This window comes from Leptosomus discolor, chromosome 6 (genome assembly GCF_034619465.1).
Source record: "Leptosomus discolor isolate bLepDis1 chromosome 6, bLepDis1.hap2, whole genome shotgun sequence".
Lineage (NCBI taxonomy): Eukaryota > Metazoa > Chordata > Aves > Leptosomiformes > Leptosomidae > Leptosomus > Leptosomus discolor.
In genome coordinates, this window is record NC_141396.1 from 20,997,447 (window position 1) to 21,020,467 (window position 23,021).

General features: G+C 41.6%; 1 protein-coding gene across 2 annotated transcripts in view; it reads left to right on the forward strand.

Annotated features, from left to right (window-relative positions):
- Positions 1 to 13,728, forward strand: part of ARHGAP22 (Rho GTPase activating protein 22) — a 141,901-nt gene extending 128,173 nt beyond the window's left edge. For both annotated transcript variants that reach the window (XM_086466515.1, XM_086466514.1), the window contains exons 6-9: positions 3,542 to 3,615; positions 5,686 to 5,807; positions 8,371 to 9,271; positions 13,500 to 13,728. In XM_086466515.1, the coding sequence (XP_086322641.1) occupies positions 3,542 to 3,615; positions 5,686 to 5,807; positions 8,371 to 9,271; positions 13,500 to 13,728 (1,326 nt within the window). The remainder of the gene's footprint in view (positions 1 to 3,541; positions 3,616 to 5,685; positions 5,808 to 8,370; positions 9,272 to 13,499) is intronic.
- Positions 13,729 to 23,021: the final 9,293 nt, after the last annotated feature.

The window sequence follows — 23,021 nt, forward strand, 5'->3', positions numbered from 1 at the left end:
TGTACTCATATAATGTATTCTCTAGCCAACTGTGAGAACACAAATTTGTGTGCATGACACAGCATATTACCACATATGAATATGCGTTTCCACCCTGGACACTGCCACATCAGTGTATCTCTGCACTACTGTTGTCTTTTAATAGGCATGGGTGTGTGTCTACTAGCTCCAAAACTTGCTCATTTTCTGCCTTACCTTCAGTCAACTCAGGCATCTCTGCTGTGTGCTGAGTTACAGACAGCACAATGGTTGATTTCACAAGAAACAGAAGCATTTCTAAGGCAGTGGAGCTGGTCTCATTTTGGTCAGAAGATGTGCAGACTGGGAAGCTTTGGAGCCATTAAGCACTATTGCACAAGAGTAGTGATGCTGCCAAGTTGGGCAAACATAATTGTATATCACTGCTCAGCTTATTAACTATGTAGTTTGCCTGACTTTGCCTGCACAGGCTGCAGCAGTTTGGGGAGCAACATCTGTGTTGATTTTATGGGAGCAAGGCCAGACTCAAATGACTTGTAGTATAGTATTCTCTTTGGATTAGAAAGGTGATGAAGAGCACTAGATAGCCAAAATGAAAGCTTACAAAATACGGTACTGCTGATAGCACACACAAAGTTGTCTTGTTAAGCTGCTGTTGTTGTAAACGTAAGCATTTTTTTTTTTTGGTCAGGAAAATCTGGAACCTTAACAAGGGCTTCTTACTTTTTCAGAAAGGAAGGTGGAGTGCACACACCAAGGGTGGAGAGGTTGTACGTGCACAGTAGCATGTGGAGCAGACTGTAGCACAAAGTCATACCCAGCCTGTAGGGCCTGACTCGCCTCCCACGTGGAAAATCCCCCTGCTCAAAAATGTAGTTTCATTGAAACCATAATTTTTTAGCACGAAATGATAAGCAGGGAATTTCAGAATTCACTGTTTCATTTTGAAAACGTTTGGAAACAAAATGCAATCTATTGTTTTAATTTGAAGTACTAATTTGTTCTCATTTTTCACTTGGAAGTTTTGAATGAGACTTTTGGACTCAGAATATCATCCCCTCAATAAAAACAGAATTACTTAAGATAATAGCCTTTCACCTAAAATTGTTGGCACCTCATGCTGCTACATTGTGACCATGATAGGAATTATTAAGATGTTAGCTTGGCCAAATCTCCATCTGCGGCAAAAATTACTCCAGCACTGCCCTAAGCTTTCCATTTTTCATTCAGAATGCTGTTCATCTTTATTCTGCACCCAACTAATCTCTGGTGTTGGAATGCAAACAGAAACATAACAGAGACCTTGGGTTGTGCTGAGGCCTCCAGGTGCCTCGGCAGGACTGCAGTGTTAAAAAAGATTTGATTCTGATCCCAAATGGTTGGGAGGAGGGGTTAAAGATTAAAATCAATTTTAGAGTGAGAATGAATGAAAGATCTTAAAACCTCTAAAAACTCATTTGAGCCTGAGCTGACCTGACATGGCAGTATTTTGGCCTTCACTGCTGCCTGTACTCTAGAGATACACTCAGCATTTCAATGGGCTAAGCACATGGCTTTGAATTTTTAAAGAGGGGTCTGAATTTGGGTGAACTTCTGAAGTATTGCTAGTTTTCCAGCCCAACTAGACACTCCTAATTGGTGCTGATCTGTTTTGGGATCGTTCCTTGAAAAGCATGTATCTGTGATAAATTAGACGTGCAGCATTTTCAAGGAGGTAAGAGTTACTACTGCAAAATACCATGATGAGTGACAGACAGTGCGTGCCTCTATTGCTTGCTAGGCATGATCAATGCTATTTGTTAATAATACAGCCATTTCTAGTCTGCATTTTTCCTTTACACTTTCGCTGTGGTGTTACTGGGCTCAGCCTTTTGCTGTCTGTTGGTCAGGTGGTTGGTGGGTACAAATCTGTGGCAGACCTGATAAATGCTGCAGCAGGAGAGAGCGCTTTTTTTTATCCCAGCAAGTGTTTTTACCTTGATGAAGATACTCTATGTGTAATACTACATTTGTGATTCCTCATGACAGAGCGTGGACGATAAATTTTTAGAACCGTTTTTTTTTTTTTTTCTTTTCTTTCAAGTAGCGTCTTGTACCTTTAGGTCATGTTTCCAGCTGTTCACAACTGCCTGCAGTTTCTGTTCCAAAGCCCCTCTTGCACCCAGTGGAGTCATGATATTTTAATTCAGGGCACTTGAAATACGGTGCCAAATACCATACTGATTCCTGTATTTGAAATAAATTGAGTTACAGAACAAAATTCAAGAGGGAATTAGGTCTCTTAGCTCACCTATTTCTAGTTCAAGCTCCTCACTTGAAAGCTGGATGACCTGAACAGCTGACCTTAACCTTCACATCACAAGCAGCTGTGCTTGCTTTAAAAGTTCTCAAAAGTTGAAAAGAGAGGATTGAGATTTTCGAAAGTGACTTCTTTAATTGATGTCTCCATAGTTGTCATTGTTAAACCAGCATAATTTTTAAGCTAAGGAATTAAAAAGGACTTCCTACTTTTAAGAATTTTTTTTAAGTTTCGTTTTTTTATTAGCAGACTTTTTTGTGCTGGGACCATATAGAATAAGAAAGTGTCTATACACTCAGGATGTTAAGGATGGAGGCAAGAATACAGACTGCTGTCTGGATCTTTCTGGCTTGTTGGGACCAGAGAAATCAAGAAGATCTTGCAAGAGGCTGGCCAACAGAATTCCCTCCCTAACCGTCCTTAATAAATTGAGGAAAGTTTGAAATGAATGTCCAACTGCACTTCTTTGGCTTGGAACCATACGCTTTCGGAATTTCTCCATCATTAGTTAGCAGCTATTGCTCTTCCCAAATGTTCTTGGGTATCTGTTTTCCCACAAAAGGTTTAGTTCTCTCAAAAAAATAAGCAAATCTCCAGGGCAACTGCAGCATTGACAGGAACAAACAAGATGCCTGGGACTGTGGAAGCCCAACAGCCTTCTGAGGCATAGGTTTTCATTAGATGATTTAAGTAGCTTCAGGGTTTTAAGTCATTCCTTCAGCATATGTCTCATCTTACATTTTAATGTAAAGACAAAAATTTTATGAGGAGGTACGTCACAGCTCAGAATGACTGACTGCAAATGGATGTAAGTAATTAAAAAGGAGGTAGTTGAACTGGAATGTCGTTTAACCGTTTTAAGAAAAAACTCTCCTCTGCTCAGTTGAGCATTAGTGCAGTGTATTAATACTATACTTAATGCCTCAAAGTTTCAAATAGGCCAGGTGCTGAAAAGGCATATTCGCTGGTACATTTATACCAATGTCAGTAGGCAGACTTTGAAGACTAGCAGGCCTGACTAATTGCATCACCCATTAAAGCTGACAGCAAGATTTCCACTGATTTTGAGAACTGAATCAAGTTCTGGACATTGGGTTTTTGGTAAGGCACAACACACTGGATGACACCTCTTTTAACGCAAAACGTCCTTGTGTTATCATCTGTTGTTTACGGTTTTGACTCTGGAAAGAGCAGTACTGAAGGAAAGTCTGCTTTGCGTCATTTGTATTAATAGCTTTCCTTCTTTTTTATCCTGTCCCTCAGGGTACCCAGGAACTGGTTAAACAGGTGAAGAATTTGCCCCAAGCCAACTACAACCTCCTCAAATACATATGCAAGTAAGTGAAATTAATTAGCACTTAGAAAAGTCGCTAAGTTTTGTGAGGCTCAGTCTTATATGCAAATAATTTACTCTGAAAGTATGAATATTCAAACACAACTTACGTGTAAATTACTGCTCCTATAAAACACAGGTGAATGTGCAGCCTGCCTGAAGGAAGTTCTTGGCAAGCAAATTGCTGTCACCCACAGCCTTGGCAGCGGGCATGAATGATACTAAAATATTATATTGTCTATTTCAGAAGCTCTTAAAGATCAGTAAAGAAAGGCATTTTTTCCAGGTACTGCACACTTGGAAGATTTGTGACACAAGCTGAGTAGCAGATGCACTCAGAATAGCCAGTTTGGCCTTGGGTCTGGTTTGGAAGTTGGGTTGGAAGTGGCTTCCTCTTGGAGTACAGGGACCTCTTCAGCCTTGTCATCCCTCATCTCTCTGCTGACTCTCTCCTTTTTCGTAAAGTGGGCTGGAAGGTGTTTTGGGAGCTGGAACTGACTGTTACCCTAGATCCAACATAGTGAACTTTATGTTGTATTCTAGTCTCTGTGGTAGTCAGTCCCTTTATGACCTGTGGGGTTTGCACATCTGGAGCAGGCAGTAGACACAGACACTGACATGAAACCCATGACTTATTCAAGAGATGTCAAGGCCTTCCCAAGTATGCAGACGGATAACATTTCTGAAATGGGTTTTCTGAATGCTTTAAAAATTTATTTTGCCTCACTATGCGCTTCTATAGCCACTTGTTTTAGTATCTGAGCACCTCAAAACATGAATGGGTGAGGCAGGGGAGTATAATTATACACATTTCTAAGTGAAGAACTGAGGAAGGGAAAGGCAAGTAGAATTTTCTTCTGACTTAGTGAAGAAAACTGAGGATTCTTGGGTCTCGGCACCGTGCCCACCACAGGGCCAAACCACAGAAAAAAATGGGAGTGCCTAGAAAAGTCATGCTGCAAGTAGAAGCATTCAAAAATTTACCAAGTAGTGCAGAATAACAAGGAAACTTTTTCCCTGCCAAACCCCATCTAATAATCCAAAGATTAACAATAGTTTAGGAAACAGAGTACAGACAGAGTGATAGTGTTCATTTTTGAGGCCACTGAGTCCTATTTCCTCATGTTGTAGGTTTGCCTGTCATGTCGTCCTTTTTACAACTTGGCTAATTATGTACAAGCTATTTAGGTGTTTCTTACAGCCTTTCTCTTACTACAACTCCTGTTGGGAGGCTGTTCCAAATTACAAAAACATTAACTGTTAGAAACATTGCTGATTTCCAGCTTATACATACGGGTAGCCAGTCTGTCTGGATTTCTTCATGTGCTGTCTTTGGCTTGCATAATCTTTTTCTTGTGTTGCTGTTTCCCCAGCTGATGCATTCACCAGAAGCATTTGGGCTACCTCTTTTATCTGTATTTTGTTAGATTCAAGCCACAAAGCTCTTTCCGCAGGCTGCTAGTTTTAGAATGAGATGAATGAAATGTTTTTCTACTTCTGTTTTATCTGTAAGTGAAAACTGGCAGAAGTTAATATGTGTAATTGGAGAATTCCTATAAAAATGTGAAAATCTGTCCTTTCATACTCAGTAGAAAGTTGGATCCCTGGTTAGCTGGTGCTTTTGGCAGAAGCCATCATGTCCTTTCCTGTTCATACACTAGGAGGGATCTAGGGTTATTACTGCATTATATATAAGCTGCATTAGTCACAGAACCACAGAATGTTAGGGGTTGGAAGGGACCTTGAGAGTTCCTCTAGTCCAACCCCCCTGCCAGAGCAGGACCACCTAGAGTAGATCACACAGGAATGCATCCAGGCGGGTTTTGAAGGTCTCCAGTGAAGGCGACTCCATGACATCTCTGGGCAGCCTGTTCCAGTGCTCTGTCATCCTCACAGTGAAAAAGTTTTTCCTTATGTTTATGTGGAACCTTCTATGCCCCAGCCTGCACCCCTTGCCCAGGGTTGTATAAACACAGGACAAAACTGTTCCTGCCCCAAAATGCCTACAGTCTAAGTCTGAGAAGTGACTTATTATTCCTCTTCTCCTTTGATTTTTCTGGGGGGGCTTTTCAAGGTTCCTTGATGAAGTTCAGGCTCACTCCAGCATTAACAAGATGAGTGTCCAGAACTTGGCTACAGTATTTGGACCAAATATATTACGGCCCAAAATGGAAGATCCAGTGACCATGATGGAAGGTAGGTACTACTCTTGTGAGACAACACACCACCTGTGTTTTGGAGCTGTAAGAGTATGCTGAGTGTCATACATGTGTTGGTAGCTGTATCACTTGACTGCAGAGACAGCAACAAGCAAGCCATCCCTTTTATCAGTGCCTGGTGGTCCTCTGTTATCCCACTCACCGCTAGCCTGGGAGGTTCTCCATCACATAGAGATGCCCCTGCCTTGTTCTCTTTTTGAACCCACTGCTAAAACGAAAGCTCAAATGTTCTTTGGAAGGACCATATTTAAGTACCACACTGCTGTCATTTAGTATTGGTGCATTTCAGTGGTTAGACAGCTCCCTGTAAAGGACATCCAGTCTGCAATGAAAGAGGTGCTGTAGTTTTTGCTGTGCCACAGTGGCCCTAACTAGGTGTCTTAGGAGTGTTGTCTTCTAAGCAGGCTGTGTATGGGTCAGAACTTCACAGAACCCAAGGAGTAAGTTGAAAATCACTGCTAAGTTTGGATGTAAAAATCTGAAGCTTGAAAATTATCTGCCTCCATATGGATCATGAAATGCCCAAGGCGTGATCCCTGGCTGGCTGGCTGGCACTGGGGCTGGGGATACAGCTCCTCTCCCAGGTGGCACTGCAGCACAACTACTGTGGTACAAGTTTTAGCAGGGTCTTTGCATCAAGTTTTGTGGGATCTTGGCAAGCCTGCAAAAAGAGTTAGGCACAGATGGAGATGCTGTGCCCAGGATGTCTGACCTCAGCCCTGGCACTGCTCCCTAGCTGTAGGGGACAGCTGACGTGGTGTTCTGACGTGGCACCTTAGCAGCAGCAGTGCCTTTAGCTCCGCACAAGTGACCTCTGAAAGGCACTGCAGATGTGTGCCCCACAGATGGCAACTCACTGTAAGGTAACAGGCCAACTTCAGAGCATGGCCTGACATACTGTACTTGTTCAGGGACTCGAAGCAGAGAAAGTACAGCAATGTGGGGAGGAGAAAAAGGGAGTGCAGGAGCAGATGCTGGGTTATTCAGTATTACAAAGGTGGGGATAGCTGAAACCTCAATCTGTTGTGTGATGCTGTGACTTCCCCTAGTGGCCAGTTGGCCAGTGTTGATAAGACTGTTACAGCCTTGGCCAACAACATGCTTTTTGTTCACTTGGTACAGATGACAAGTTTGGGTTCAGGTCACCTCAGGCATTTCATTATACAGTTCAGCTGTTGGCAGAGGTGCTTGTACTGTGTGTAGGTGCACAGGTGCCACAGATGCTATGGTCTCATGATCTCTCCTAATCATCACACAAAACCACTACAGCGACCTGACCTGGAATTCTGTATTACCACAGACCTGAACTGTCGAAAAATGGGGATTCGATGACTGGATTTTTAGGCTTCATAAGCAACAGAAATGGCAATGTTTTGTTTTATTGTTAGTTGAGGATGGTTAAATAGAAATAATGGAGAAGTATAAAGACTTTCAATTTTTTTAGCTTCAGGGTAAAATGGATCTGCTAAATCAACCGATACAGAAAAATACTGCTGCCAGTTGTTAACGGAAAGCACTTTAATTGCGTCTCTTTTCCAATTTAAACCATGGATTTCAAATAGAAATACCTTTAGTTCGACAGCTAAATTGTTAGGAATGCCCTTATCTCTAGAGAGGTTTATTTCTCTCCCTGCATTCACAGACACAAAGTAGAAGTTGTAGATGAGCTCAGTACCTCTTGCTATCAGGATGAAACCTCATTATTAACTTCAGGCTCTTATCTTGAACCCCTGAGTACATTAGTCTTATTCTCTATTTCAGACGATACTTAAAGATAGAATTACATATTTGCTCTTTTTAAGGTTTTCCTGTTTATAGAAACTGCTTTGTATTAGGTTTGGTAAGTGCTGTTCTCTATTAGTTCATAATGGTCTGCTCCACTACTGGAAAACAATGACAACTTATTTCTGTGGATTTAAATAATTGCAAGTACTTTCTATAGAAGGCCTGAACTGAAATTTCTGGTTCTTCAATAAACACTAGCTCTGGGCCTGTTAAGACTGTAAAACTAGGTACAACGCAGCTGTGGAAACCTGCTGGTTTTTTGGAAGAGATGCTCCATCACAGCAAATAGGTTAGTGTGTTCAGGACCCGGCATGCATCTCTGCACAGAGCTATGCTGTCCTCTACAGATGCAAACACTGAGATTGATGGTGGCTCTGAACCCATGCCTTGGTGTGGTACAGACATGCCCTGTTTTCTAGGTGTCCTCCTCCTCTGTCATCTTCAAAGGTGTCTTAAGCAGGCCAATTTATTAATCATTGCTGGTGATCATTTCTACTCTGCTAGTCAGCTACCTTCATGAGCTGGACTGACACCTGCATCCTTCACAGTCCCCATTTCCAGTGAAGGGAATGATTCCTGTCCCTTGAAGTCCTGTACAGAAAGGCCCAGAGCTGTTGTTTGTGCAGAGCCATTGCAGTGCATGGTGGCCACAGGCCTGCCTCACAAGGAGCTCACAGGGCAGCTCACAGACAGAGGGGAGTGTCTTGAGGTCTTCCATGTCTCATCAACTGCTCGCCTTTGTTTTCTCACCACAGGCACCTCCCTAGTTCAGCACCTGATGACAGTGCTGATAAGTGAACAGGGGCAAATCTTTGCTGTTCCTCAGGCAGATGTGCCAGGGAGCCAGCTGGAAATCAGACCTGTGCGTCAGCGCAGTACTGTGGAGTGGATCTCTGAGGAGGACGGGGAGGACAGCAGGTCGGAGAACAGCGTTTCCAGCCCTGCTGATTTGCCTTCTAGCAATGCTGTGGCACTAGAGGCCAGTCCTGGACCTGCAGTGAAAAACACTCCTTCAGAGCACAGTGGCAACCTGGCTAAGACTGCCACCAGCCCCAATAAACGAGTGCAGACACTGCCTCCATGGAAATACTCCTTCCGTCAGCAGGGAGCACGATCTGTGAGTCCAAAGTTGGGCAGCTCATCCTTAGATATCCCCAACCTCTCCTCCAGTGGGAACTGGTTGATGAATGGACTGTACTCCCTCCGAGGCCATCGCCGGACAGCCTCTGGGGAACGAGTTAAAGACTCGTGTTCTTCTCAAAGACTCTCTACTTACGACAATGTCCCTTCATCGAGCCTCTCCCTTAGCACACACAGTATGGCCAGCACCACATGGTCTACATCATCATGTGAAATCTCCGTGATGGACTCAGTCAGCAGCTGCCCAGCCTGCCGGGCCAGTGACTCTTCTGCTTTAAGTTCTCTCAAAACCGAGTGGATAACTCAGGGCTCACTGTCTCAGAGTGAGGTCAAGACTGCAGATCTGGAGAACAGCATCGACAGGTTTGAAGCATGCAGCAGCAGCAGTGAACACAGCAACCCGGCTGCAGCTTCCAGAGATTCTGTCAAATGCTCTAGGGCCTTACAGAGCTTGGTGGTGGAGCTAAAGACAGAACTGAGCAAACAGAGGACTGAGTATGAGACTAGTATCAAAAGGTAATGTCATCTGCAGTGGGGACAAGGAAGTTGTCTGTCAGCATTACCCTTGTTTGAACGTGGGTGTGGGCTACCAAGCATATCAGGCTCTCAGACCTGGAGTTTGGGTTTGGGAAACAGCAGATTTGGTTCTGCTCTTTCCTCACTGCCCTCTGAATCCAACCTTTCTCTCTCTGATCTGAGAGAGGATCAAAAAAAAGGCAGTTCCATCACACAGGGAATCCCAACATTTCACATTCTGTGTTTTCACTGGAAATCGGAACAGCACAGGTAATGCCGAAGTTTGCTCTTTGTCAGCATCCTGGGACAAAACAGCAATGTGAACATCTTGGAGGGAGGGACTGCGACCCAGGGTGGTCAGGCCTTAACAAGGAACTCTGTTGGTCTGTGCAGGTGCCACGATTTGTACCACATTGGTCTGAAATTGAGGGCTGCTTGTTGCTTTTCCCAACAGAAACATTCTTCAGGGAACTGATCTTGACTATTCTCTGGGTTTTGTTTTGGGTGGTTTTTTTTGTGGTGGTGGTGGGACTGCATCTCAGCTATGACTTTTACAGCAGCACTTTTGTGCTGAACTTCTAGAAACCTCACTTTTGATTTTTGATGTACTTGTAGTGGTCCTTTGCTTATGCGGCCAGCCACTGACTCAAAGTAGCAGCGAGGTGCTGCTTATACAGCAGATATATGAACTGTGTAGTTCTTTGCCCACTCTGATGTTTACTTGTATATCTGCAACTGCTGGTGCTGTACTTTAGATCTGTGCTCATAAAAATTCCTTCCAGTTTTCGGAATAGATGTGTGTGAGGGTAGGGGCTGTAGGAAGTAGTAATAACTAGGAATTAATATTTATTCGTGTGAGTTTAGTATATTAGGTTTTATGAGTGTAAGTACTCAATAGAATGACTTTCAGGCAAGTACTCAGGAAAATACGCACATGAAATGGTGTTGCGTAAAGAAATGAGATGTCTTAATACACAACCATATGCAAAATTGCACACCACGTATAATACAGAAGAATCGTCATCAGCCCGGGCTCTGCAGCACTGGTACTCTGCACCGAAGGGCTGTAGTCCCATTTCTTACAAAGAATTGTTTCAGCTTTTTTTTTTTGTGTTAATGTGTTAGTTATACTCCTTCAATTATTAAAACTCTGGTAGCATTTACATGCCTCAATTTCCAGTCGGTCTCCCAAACATGGTACCAAAAGCAGATATGACTCTTTGTAGGGATTGTATAGCACAGCTTTAGGCGACATTGTTTGCCTCTCTTGTCTTGTTAAATTTCTCAAAAATGTATCTGAACTATGATCTCTTCCAGCGGACCAGCTCTTAAGGTAGGAATTTCACTTGCTACCATCCTGCTTTATTTTATGACTTCCTATGGTACTGGCTTGCCAGCCTGTGTTTTTCTGCCTCTTGCATGGTACTGCCTTGATACGTGAAGCTGGAAGGAGTGGGAGAAAAGCTTTACCTCTGGCTCATTGTGTTCCATGTAGAGGCGCTGAGAAGACCACCACCAGTTGCTAGCATGATGTTTTGGAAATGAAGATGGTAGTTCATGGCTTATTTGCTGGTGTTTTTTAGATGCCCTGCTGATGCAGAATGGGAGGGCAATGAGGGTTTATGCCTTGCATTTAATTCTGCAGAGTGCCCTGGCAAGCCTTGTTGCAGGGATACCGAGTCATAAACAGAAAGGAGACCAGGCCGCAAAACTTGGAAATGTGTATCTGCACATTTTTACGTGCTGCCTGGGGGAAGAGATGGATTTCCAGCTCTTACCAGTAAAACTGTTGCAATGGGTCCTTCAGCTGTTGCCATCAGGGACATCCAGGAAGAGCTGTTCTTCATTCCAGCTGTTGAGTAGCTTCAGCTCCAACACCTGCCTTTCCCCTTCAGCTGGGCAGGGCCAGAGCACTGTGGCTGGAGGGGAGGACTAGAAACTGGCCAGGTCTCACAAGGCAAAGTAGCTAAGAGGAAAATGCCTAATGAACTAAGTTTCATAAAACCAGGCAAGATGCAATCACCGCCTTTTTTGTATTAAACAGGATGACTCCAGCTGTTCAGGATTACAGCCTGAAGGATCCTGCTGTCAAGTCTAAAAATTTCAAGCCAAGTTTTTCAGCTCTCAAAAATTTTGCAATGTTTTTACTACATCTACAGCAATTTACATGTGCAAAAACATTCCTTTTGAGACTGCATAAAAGTCTGCTGCTGTGGAAAGACAGGAGCTAACTAGCAAAGAAGGGAGGCCACTTAGCAGGAAAACTTTGGTCTACCTCACGAGCTTTACTTTATTGAAGATAATTTAACCCAAAAGTAATAATTAGTTTCTTTACAATTGTACATGTGCTTGTGTGGTTTGAAGAACTCGATGTGTGTAGCAGGGCATGTTTTAATGAAGGAATATGAGCTTTTTGTTGGCACATACATAAGTAAGTGGAGGGAAAGCAGAGTCAGTACCTGCCTGGGGCAGAGGTAAGGAACACTTGCTGATGGAAAAGCTGTTATTTATCATCATCAACTGCCCATTTTGTCTCTCTTAGTCAGAGGGAGGCAAGTTTTTATGGCCTTCCTGTAACCAGCCTGTTCCAGAGCATTTATCCCTCGAGGTTAGTATAATTATCTCTGAGTTTCAGTAATTCATGTTTACCACCTGGGACTCTTAAGAAACTGGAATTATCTTGGGAGAGGACTATTTATGTCACGTGTGTAGAAATGCAGTAAAAGTACTGTGACCCTATGTAATTCAGAACGTGGACAGCTAGCCCAGCCTGCTGTAGCTGACCCTTAAACTTTGTGGTGGAAAAAAATTAATTAGTAGCTCAGAGCTGTAGGGATGTAACAAAAATGTTATGAAGGGGGTGGGGGGGTGTGTGAAGCATCCTATCTTCAGAAGAGTCCTTGTCTTACAGAAGACAGCTATCTGGGTGCTAAGTCTGCCTTCAGCAAGATGGACAGTTTTTTGCAAACATAGTACACATTTGTGTTCTCTCATCAGTGCAGCTGTTGGTCTGCTGGACTTGGTGATCAGCATGCCTCTGTGTGACTTTCTAATTTGTTGAGAAAGTTGTGACAATGATCGTACTGCCCTCCTTAGCTGTATGTGAACAGTTTAAGGGGATGCATTGCATTGCTTGCATAATTGCCTCTTGGTGGCCACAAAATGGAATTCAGACCCTTCTGGGACTGTCACAAAGGTCCCTTTTTGGTGGTGGTGTGGTATGTAGCATGCCCTTGCCGAGTGTCATTTAACCTGTCTAAAAATAATCCATTCAGTTCCACAGGGAAGCTAGCCACCCCAGCTTCACAGTTGGGTATTATACTGATCAATGAACCTAAGAGGTGGCGGTTTCTTTGGTTTGTGGTGGGTTTTTGAGGGTTTGTTTTTTTAGGTTAGAGGGGGGACACTTCTTAGGGAAAGCCTAGTTTTTAAACTCACCTTTTCTGAATATTCTAGTGATCAGAAATTCCTATCTGGATATACTCCCTCCTCTGTATTAACACCACTCTGTCTGGTGATGGGGGAGGAACATGATGGGGAGGACAGCGTGTGATGTGCCTTCAGCGCTTGTTTCAAATCAAAAAAAACCCACCATGATCTCCTTAGAGAAAAGCTCCGAGTCTTGCATTACAGCTTTGTGGCCAAAGAAAGTCAAGGTCTGTTCTTCAGCTTCTTCCTCATACGAAATGTTGGGTTTTGTAAAGTCTTGTATAGTATGAAAAACTTCTATTTCCCCACCCCAATGTCAGTGACAGACTTCACAGAAAATACCATAAAAGGGAGGCTGAGGAAAGACTGTGACCTCATTCCTACCTGACCTCGCAACAATGTTCCTCTGTGGTGGCTATCCATATAGGGAAACAGTATCAGGATGAAAACAGAGATGAAAAGATTATTTTGGAATTATGTATTTGAGAACTTAGCCTAACTGAGTAAGTAAATTAATACAGCTCCTCAGACAGGGTCTGTTGCCCCAAAATAAGCATTATTTTCTAAGACTTGAGCATATTTTCTCAAGATACAAATAGAGGAGGCTCCATCTTTCAAGGAGTCTCTGCCCTTAAGCTCAACATTAATGAAATGGCAATTAGTGCCCTCCTTTAAAACTTCCTCTTAGAATGAAGACACTTTAGCTTTAATTTATTTACTATAGCTATCAGCAGTATTTATTCAGCCACTCAAAACCCCTTTTTTCCCCCTCCCCCTCTTTCTCTCCTTTGGTTTTAAGAATTGAAGAAACAAGCGCAGACCTGAGGAAACAAGTGGTTAGGTTAGAAGAAGAACTGGACCAAGAACGAAAGAAATACACGATGCTGGAGATAAAGCTGAGGAATTCTGAACGTGCTCGTGAAGATGCTGAGAAAAGAAATCACCTCCTGCAGAAGGAAATGGAAGAGTTTTTTTCAACACTAGGATGTTTAACTGTTGGGAGTCAAAGTGTTAAAGTCCCCAAGTAGAACATGATGATGTACAGCACAGAAAACTGTATTCCTGGCAAAACCAGTGAAAATGCACATTTTGTTCTGGTATGCTCATGTATCATGAGTAATTCTACAGTGATTGTGTTCTCGGTGACACTTGCTCTGTTGTCTTTACATGTGCTGTAGTATTTGGGCCAGCTGGGAACGACTGCTAAACATAATGCTTGAAAGTTTAGATGTCAGATTGCCAAGAAAGAGTGGGCACCCTTTTTTAATCCACAGATTAAGATACTATTCTCCATAGCTGTACCGCTGCCATCTTCACACTTACGCACCATCCTTTTGCTGGCTCAAGGACAGTGCAAGGTGGGTGGGATGGCCAGAACCGATGGACAGGCTGAGCCTGGAGCAGGCGGCCTCCCACACTTGTGATTGGGAAGATGGCAGCTCCGGTGTGTCACCACATTCAACATGGATTAGCACACGGGTTTAATGAGGTGCTTTTTCTCCGCCTACATAAAGTTTCTTCAAATGTCTCATTCCTTAAAGTAGCTTTATTTTATGAAGATAACGTGAAAACAAGGTCTACAAATGAGCCACGTATACCAAAATCTTGACAATTCACTAAAATTGTTCCTTACCAACCAAACAGTTCCAGTGTTTCACAGACATGCAACTACTTAAACTGTACATGATTAATAATCAGACTAGCCATACAAACTCCATGGAACTTTAAATATGCACATTTTGCCCCAGGTAGCTGGGGGGTTTTGAGCCAAAAGAAGAGCAGTATTAGCTGCAAGAGAACAAATCTCATGAGTTGAGATATACTGATCAGATATCAAGATAGGAGAAGAAAGATTCTTATCATCAAAACACATCCAACTGCTGAGGGTTTTTTATCTATAAAACTTTACCAGCAAAATCTATGGTAAGAGAAATTAGTGTAATTAATTGGTGGGGGGGTGTTTAAAGGGGAAGGGTGGGGATCTAGCTTTAACCTTCCAGGGACAATTTACACACAGCTGCCTTGTAACGTTTCTCATGACACCACCTGATTATTTTTTTGTTAGTTCACAGGGAGATGGGGGGACAGGAGTGGAGTATCACAAACAACCCAGCAGCCCAAGTTCATTACTTCTACTAACAAAACGTCATTAGAATGAGGTTTTCATTCTGGTAACTAGGTGCCAGGGCCAAATTTCCCCTCAAGGGATGACTTTGAGAAGTTCTGCACAACATTTGTAGTGCCTGCACACGGAAAATTGTTTCACCAGATTCAGCTTGAACTTTGCTTGGCAGCCCAGCACTCACATCACTGTTCACTCGTTCTTGGCACATGTCTGGTTTTGACAGCTGAGGCAGCCTGGGAGTCTCAGAGGAGAAAGATTTTTAACGGAAAAGTGCCACAACAACATGAACTGGCTGAAAGGAAAGTACAGACTGTAGTGAAGGTGCTTGCATTATTTAAGTATTTACAAAAAAGGACCTGAATCTGTCTTTTCTTACTACAGAAAAGTACAACTCATTGTCTGGAAATAACCTTAGAATGGGCTTTTTTACATACCAGCAGACTGTACACCTTTCAGTATTGACTTTCTCCTCATCATCTCACAGATATCCAGGTATTTCAGTATTTAAGCATCTAGAAGTTAACTTGTTTCTACCTCACTGTAATGCTTCTCCTTAATATAGAAATGTAAACCATTTAAAGTGAGCAAAAAGAAACATTTTAACCTAATCTTTCCTGGTTAAGGCAAGTCAAGCAAGGTGGTAAAGTAAGCCACGGGGATAGGTTAATTCAGTCACGTCAAAATGTTTTCCCTTCTTCCCAGACAATCCAGCAGCGCTGTGAGGCAGCAGCCAGTACCCCCTTCCACAGGAGCACCCTGCCACCTGCAGGCAGCAGCACCCTCGGCCTTTTTTCCCACCCCACCTCCTTGTATTAGTACCGATAGTCACAACTGATCCTGCAAGGAACACGACAGCCTGTTTAAAGCAGCAGCATTAATATGTAACTATGATGGTGATCTGAACAGCACAGCACAGTGGGTTAGGTAGCGTTAGGTACTGTGCCACCCATTGCAAAATAAACCTTAGAGAGCGGCCTAAACTGGGTTGTAAGTAGTTCTCTGCAATTAGAACATCAAGACTGGTAAAAAGGAAGTCTCTACTGAGGCAGTCAATCTAAGTAGTAGTAGCAATCAGGTTATTTTAATGCCCTCTTTTATTCCTACCCCCAACGTGGGTACCTTTCACTATATCCATCCTGACAGCCCCCATCCCTTAGACTATTTATATTGCATTATCTCCCATATGTATCAAGCGCAGACTACTCCCTTAGTTCTGGCACACTACAAACTTAAGAACAGAGCCATGCTGACAGGGAGCCTGAAAAACAAATATGCAACACAAGCACTAAACACAACTGCTGGCTAATGCTCAGTGAAACCAAACTCAGCTGGAATTCTAGATACTCTTTAAGTATTTAAACTGGGGTAACCACTACATATAGCAGAACTGGGGAACAAACCCACTTAGCACAAATCTTCAGCTCCAGGATAGGATCCTGTCAGCTATGTAGCACTATGTAGTCTTAACCTGGCATCCAGATAAAATTCATTCTTTACAGTATCACAAATGAAGCTGTATCCACTCCAACTGATTAACTAACCATCTCCTGGTTGACTGTTGTGCTCCAGCAACATCTGTTCTTGTTCACAAGGAGTAACTTTCAGGTCCTTTTGAAGATGATCCACTGCAGTAAATGAAGCCTGCAAGAAGCTACAAACTAGCCACTTCATGCTAAAACACACCACAGTAGGATGTTAACTCTAAAGCACAGCAACAGGAGCATAATGTTAATATCCATCATGGGCAATAATTCAAGAAATGGGAACACACTTGTGCTGTACACAACTTCATGAAACACTACGCCCTTATCTGAGGAAGATGATACACTCTTTCCTAGCTTTAACTCCTGTTTCTGTACTCTCTTTCCTGCCACTTCATGGATCTGAGAGAGCGCTCCTTATTTTGCAGACCCCTTTCACCTATTACAGCCCCCAGTTTGAAGTGCCAGCTTTCTTAACAAGCATTTACAGGATACTGGTTTGTCAGTATTGGCAAGACATGACAGAAGGTTCCTGGAATCAGGTAGATGTATTTTTACTGTAGCTTTACCCGTGCAATCCTCCCAACCTGGAACATCCTTTCCAGTATTATTTTCAGTGAAAGAAACCCAACACAAGCACATGCTTAAGAAACATCCAAAGCCAAACAGTAGCATTACAGAATAACAAAAAGCTTCTGTAGGTCTCCATGGCATTTCTGATTGAAAAGGAAGATTAATAACAATAGCTTACTGATTTATCTACATTTGCTAGCGAGTTCCATGCCAGACAGCAGCACTACAGAGTGTTTTGGTTTTGGGCCTAAGCCACCCACAGACAAGTCCCTGGCAGAGGTAAGACTGTCCCAGGCCTTGGAACCAGCCACACTTCATGCCAACATATGACAATAAAAAAGAGCATTTCTGAGCCTCACCACATTACTAGAAAAGCACCTAACATAAAGCTGCTCCAGAGAAACAATGCAGGCTGCGCTGTATTGCTCATGGTCACAGCACTGTTCCCTTAAAAACATAGACAAAGACAACGTAAGAGCATGCAGACAAGCACAACTCAAGGGCATCTCGAGCCTTTGTTTCAAAAATGCTGAGACCCTGCTGGAAATGAGGGCAATGGCATGGATTTATCCCCACGGTAGAGGTGCCAGTGCAGGCAGTGGTCCTGGCATTCCAGTCAGCTCTCCAGTAAGAGCTCTTCAGAAGTCAGATCCTTCAGTCTTCTCCACGACTCAGTTTTGAGAAAGGTTTTCCTGAGAGCAGAGGGACTGGCGCTCCTCTCACACACTAGCTGCCCACGCCTTACCTCTTTCTGCAATGCAGGGTCTCCGCAGCAGTATTTCCAGGAGAGAAGGCAGCTAGAGTTGGCAGCAAGGAAGTAAGAATGGATTCCCAGCGGTCACAAACACATTAACAGTCTGGGGCACATCCAAAGCCCGTGGGAATGGAGAAATGGAAGAAACATGTCACTTTGCCCATAGGTGAGCTCACATACAAGGCAGGACTTTAAGTACCATTAAAAACGGATGAGTTCTCAGGAAGGACTAATGCTAAGAAGACTCCAACTACAACCTTAGTGTGAAATCCAGTCCAGCCTAGCAATGAAGACACACTAAATGCATAGTAGTCAAACTTTTTTTTTCTTTTTTATTTAAAATATCATTATAACCAATTGACATACTAGATAACAATGTATACATTCCAGTGGTGCACATGTAATGACCTATGGCATGAATGAGTAAAAAAAACCCCACAATGTTCTCAGTAATGCCCCACCAACAGCTTATTTGGAGGGAATAAAGGAAAAGCAGGAAAAGGTATCAAATGTGGGGAAGAAAAAAAAAAATTAGAGTTTTCCCCACTATTTTTAATGGTGTATCTTCCCCTTCATATTTCTTGGGACAAAATAAAATTAGGAATATACTTCAAAAGGGGCAGAAGGAATGATCACAATAATTAGGGTTTTTTTCTCAACTTTAGTAATAAAAGTTAAAGAACTCTCAAAAATAGACTAGATATTGGGCCTACAAAAGTAATTCATCTGTATGCAAAGCTTACCAAGAATTATTCCTTTTGTAAAATGTAAAGGATGAGCTGACATTACGTTTTTACCTACAAAACCAGACTACAATAATAAAATCACCAATTTACAGCTAACACAATATTCTAGATGTACATTATTGTACACAAGCTATATAATACACATGAACATCTTACGTGAAATATATAAGAAACATACTGATATTGTCTCAACATTGGCCAATAGGTTTATTTTTCTAAAGGACGTGTATTTTTCTATTCACATTCAGTGTAGTTCCAATAGCAAGGGTTAGGTTTGCTTACTTAAGAAACATAGAAAGTTTGTGTGAGGTAGTTCAAGAAAACCTAGCTTAAATTTTTAACTGCGGAAGTAGAAACACAATGTGATCTGATTCATAACACATTTCTGTAATGCAGAGATAGCTAAAGAAGAGAAGGGAGTGAAAGAGATCACTTAAAATACCACTTTTATCCAGTGCCGTTAACTAAGAATAAATTAAATGAATTGAAAATTTGGGTAGGCAGTAGAGTCTGATCACATTTCTTCATTAAAACCCTCTTTCTCATACTACTGAAAAATGCAGACAGCTCTCCAACTCCAGTCCTCAAACTAAATATGTAAGAACCAAAACAATGATAGGAAAGTAAGATGTCACAGCACAGACAAGCCACAGCAAATAAAAACATACCTAGAAACAGTAGTTCACTTCCTTTAGCAACCTGAAACAGTACGTCAAAGTCTGTAAGATGAACCACCTTCTCCCCTTTCACCATAACCTTAACTGAGAAACATTTAACGTCATATGCTTTGGATTACTGGCTGGGTAGGAACTATCCTCCTGTACTAGCTTTTGGATCATTCTTCTTTATGCAACGTTGAGATGAATGCCATATATGTTAACACAGGGCATTATACTCATGAAAACGCTTCTCAAGGTGCTTAATTTTTGCTCTCGAACAAAATAGGCTGTGTTCAGAGAAGCAATTTTCCATAAAACAAACCCACATCAGTAACACTCTACTTACTTGGCCACATAGGCAGCAGAGGGTGCTGTTGCTACAGCCACCTCAGACGCAGCTTACCCTATCCTCCCCTGCCCTAAATTCACACCCGGGTGTTAACAACGCCCAGTTTATGCTGACATTATCTTTGTATCTAGCTGGAATTCCTATCCAGAAAGGATATAGCATCGTAGGGGTCTTCAAAACGAAAAACCCAAGCCGCACAGCACCTACAGAGGGAGAAGGTGCCATGTCTGTTCAGCTTAGCAGAAGGAATGCAACAGAGGTGACCCGGTCAGCCAGGCTGGTCTAAGGTTGTTCAGCTGATGGGTATTGCTCTGGTGGTACAGCTTCTCACACACACTAACACACAAACCCCTCAATTCTGAACCCACTGTCTCGCATCAACAGAAGATGTCACAAAGCACAGGCGCAGCACACAGTAACAGTATCACACCTCCCCCCCCACCAACTTGTACTTCAAATTCTTGAAGAACCTACTTCTACAAAAGGAGAGGAGCTATTTTATCCTTGATGCCTGCCACAGCTCTGACCAAAGAAATTAAACTTGTTATTACTGCCCAACTTTTAACCTCACCTGACATAAGAAATCAGACAAGCTCACAGTAATTCAACCCCTACTAACTCCCAATGGATGGGAACGGCCCTGGAAGAGGAAAGTTGCATGCACTTTAGTGAAGCCTGTTGTCATAAGAAGATTTTTGGAATCATAGACTTAAAACAAAGCTTAACAATACTTTAAGAATAAAATTGTACAGTGTATTAGATAGTATATGATCTAATATCATAACGATAGACAAAACAGCTAAACTCCAGCTACCCATTTGTTTGCCATCTGTGGCAGTGTACAGCTACCTCTGAAATAATTTTCTATTTCAACAAATAAAAAGGGAAGTTAATACTAGCATGTTGGTGTGATAATCTGCTTACTGAATCTGATTTTCTTGTCTTTGAAATTTGCCATCACTTTAATTTGCCTCAAATGCAAGCAACTGAAAAATAAAAAAAAGCAACACTGCTATAAAGATGGTGCCAAAAGTGAACTCTACGTTCCCCTAGGCAAAGCTCTGCCCTTACTGAAATAATCCCTTTAAACAGCTCACACTGCAATGTGTTGCAGTGGACAGTCCCAGCCATTAACCCCACCTTAAAAGAAGAAAAGCTCAATTCTCCTCAGAGCTTATGAGCTCAGTGAAGTTACTATTGATAGCACACTGCCATAAAAGCCTAGTAACTGTTTCACTGAATATTCATTTAAAAGCAATTTTTCTTTAGGACACAGGAAAGTGATAGCAAAAATTATTTTAAAATTTCAAAATACTTCAATCACCACTGCAATCCAGAGGGGTCCAAAATAAATTTAAATAGGAATTACATTAACTGAATTCTGGTCTTAACAGCACTTACAGGCATCAGGAGTTGATTTTGTCAGTCTGAACTTCATTACATTGGGTTGATGAGAATATCATTTGATCCTATGTATCAATGGAGTACGCTGTATGACCAAAAATTTTGGCTTTATTCACAGCTTCAACTTCGATAAAAAAATTACAAAACAGACTGTTCTGTTGGTCTCTGTTCAACTTGAGCAGATTTTTTATATTCCAGTGCTAGATGAATCCAAACATGTCCTGCCTACTCTGAGGTAATACACAATTTGGCAGGATCCTGTAAAAATAATTGCCTTAAGAAATGTGGTTTAGAAAGGCAATATTGAAATATTAGATACAAGCGAGGAAAGCAAAATTACACGTACACGGCACTTACCAGCAGTCTAGCCAGGCCAGGAAAACAACTGTGCAGTTTACCAATTTAGTCATCTTTGAGACACTACCGCTCCTTGTAACCCTGTATGTTTTTTAAAAAGACATGTTAGCTACTGAAAACATCACCATCACTTCTGTTTTTCTGAACCTTACTGCAAAGACAAATTTTCCTCTTTCAATTAGAACTTCAGAAAAAGATCTACTTAACCCAACAAGCAGAAGAAACCACACTAAAGAGCATCAGTCATTCCTGGATGACCTCTGTAGCCAGTTACATTATTTGCTTATGCTCTGCGCCTGGCAAGACTTCGGTGCTTTTTTATGCTCATTTTTGTGAGCATTACTAATTTAAATTCTTCTTCACATTCTAATTCACTACACGAAATACGTATCTACACAAGGCAATCAATTATACAGCCTAGCTTCACTAAAAAAAAAATCTGCATTTTCCAAAGGAATAAATTCTGAATGATTAACTCATACATAAACTTAAGTCAGTTATACATAAATCATTCTGTAAATACAAAATGTAAACAGTTAAAATACTTCTGTGAGGAGCAGCACCATTTTACAGGACTATTTAGTAACTGTTCTATATATTTCAATATATCTTTTGTTTAAAAAGTGTATTGAAACCTGGAGCTTCAGTGCCAAAAACTACTGAATATTTATGACTTAAAATGAACCATTATTAAGATTTCTGCTACACTGGTCTCATGGTGAAATGAAAGAGATAAATATTAATTCATACAGCACTACTTCTCCCTCCTTTGGATGGCATATATTGCTCACTTAATGCATTAGCTACAGAAATCCTGAGGTTCTCCTACCACTTAATGGTTTTTAGCGATCAGTTACTTTTGGTGGAGAAAGAATAGCTGAAATTTTGCCCCTATTGCATTCATGTCATTCCCTCTTCTACCCAAAAAGCACTCGCCTTAGTAGACAAAACTAGTAAGAAACAAAATTCCCAAGAATCACGAATTACATGAGTACAGCTACAGCATATTCATTTTCCCTCTTGGCAGTCTAGACATCCTGGATACACTTCGTTTTGTGTGTACAAAAACAGGCTACAAGCTAGAAGTAAACAGTTTATTTGCATTGCAATGTATTATTCATGAAGTATCCTCATGTTTTATGGTGATCACAAAATTCAGCATGCCACAACTCTGCAGAAAATATCACGTTACTTTGTTAGGCTAGATATTTCTGCAGCTTTGAAGATACACTTTGCTTTCTGAGGTTCATAAAACCATTCAGATGAGGTTACTTTGCAAAGGATTGTATACTGTTTCTCTAAAAAAATTCATTAATTGTTGCTTTTGCTGAAGTATTACAGGCAAGTGGCCAAAAGAAAAGAGGATTTTGTTCACCACCAGCACTGCAGTAGTATGCCCAAAACTACAGCTGGCTGCACTGAATTCTCTTCCCCTCCACCTGGACACAGACATATGACCAAGCATAAAACTTTGAAGGATATCATGAACAAAACATCTGGAATAAATTCTAATTAAAAAATTGAAATCCTATAAAATCTTAAATAATTCATTATATGGTAATGACCACAACATTAATATGTGCTTTGATAAAACAAATCTTACAAATTCAGTAAAAAAAGATCAGCAGCATAATAATAAAGCAAATATGCAGATTTTAAAACCACAATAAAAATTATCAAGTTTAATATTTTACAGTTAATTACAGCAAAAAAAGTGGCTGCTTTTAACACAACTTACAGTTTAAAATTACAGCACTTTATGATGAATTCTACGATTATTTTTGAAAAAACACTCAAAAATACCACCAAATTTTAAAGGTGCCCTATTAATGACTAAAAGGACCCCCCTCCCACCCCCCAAAAGACCAAGTAG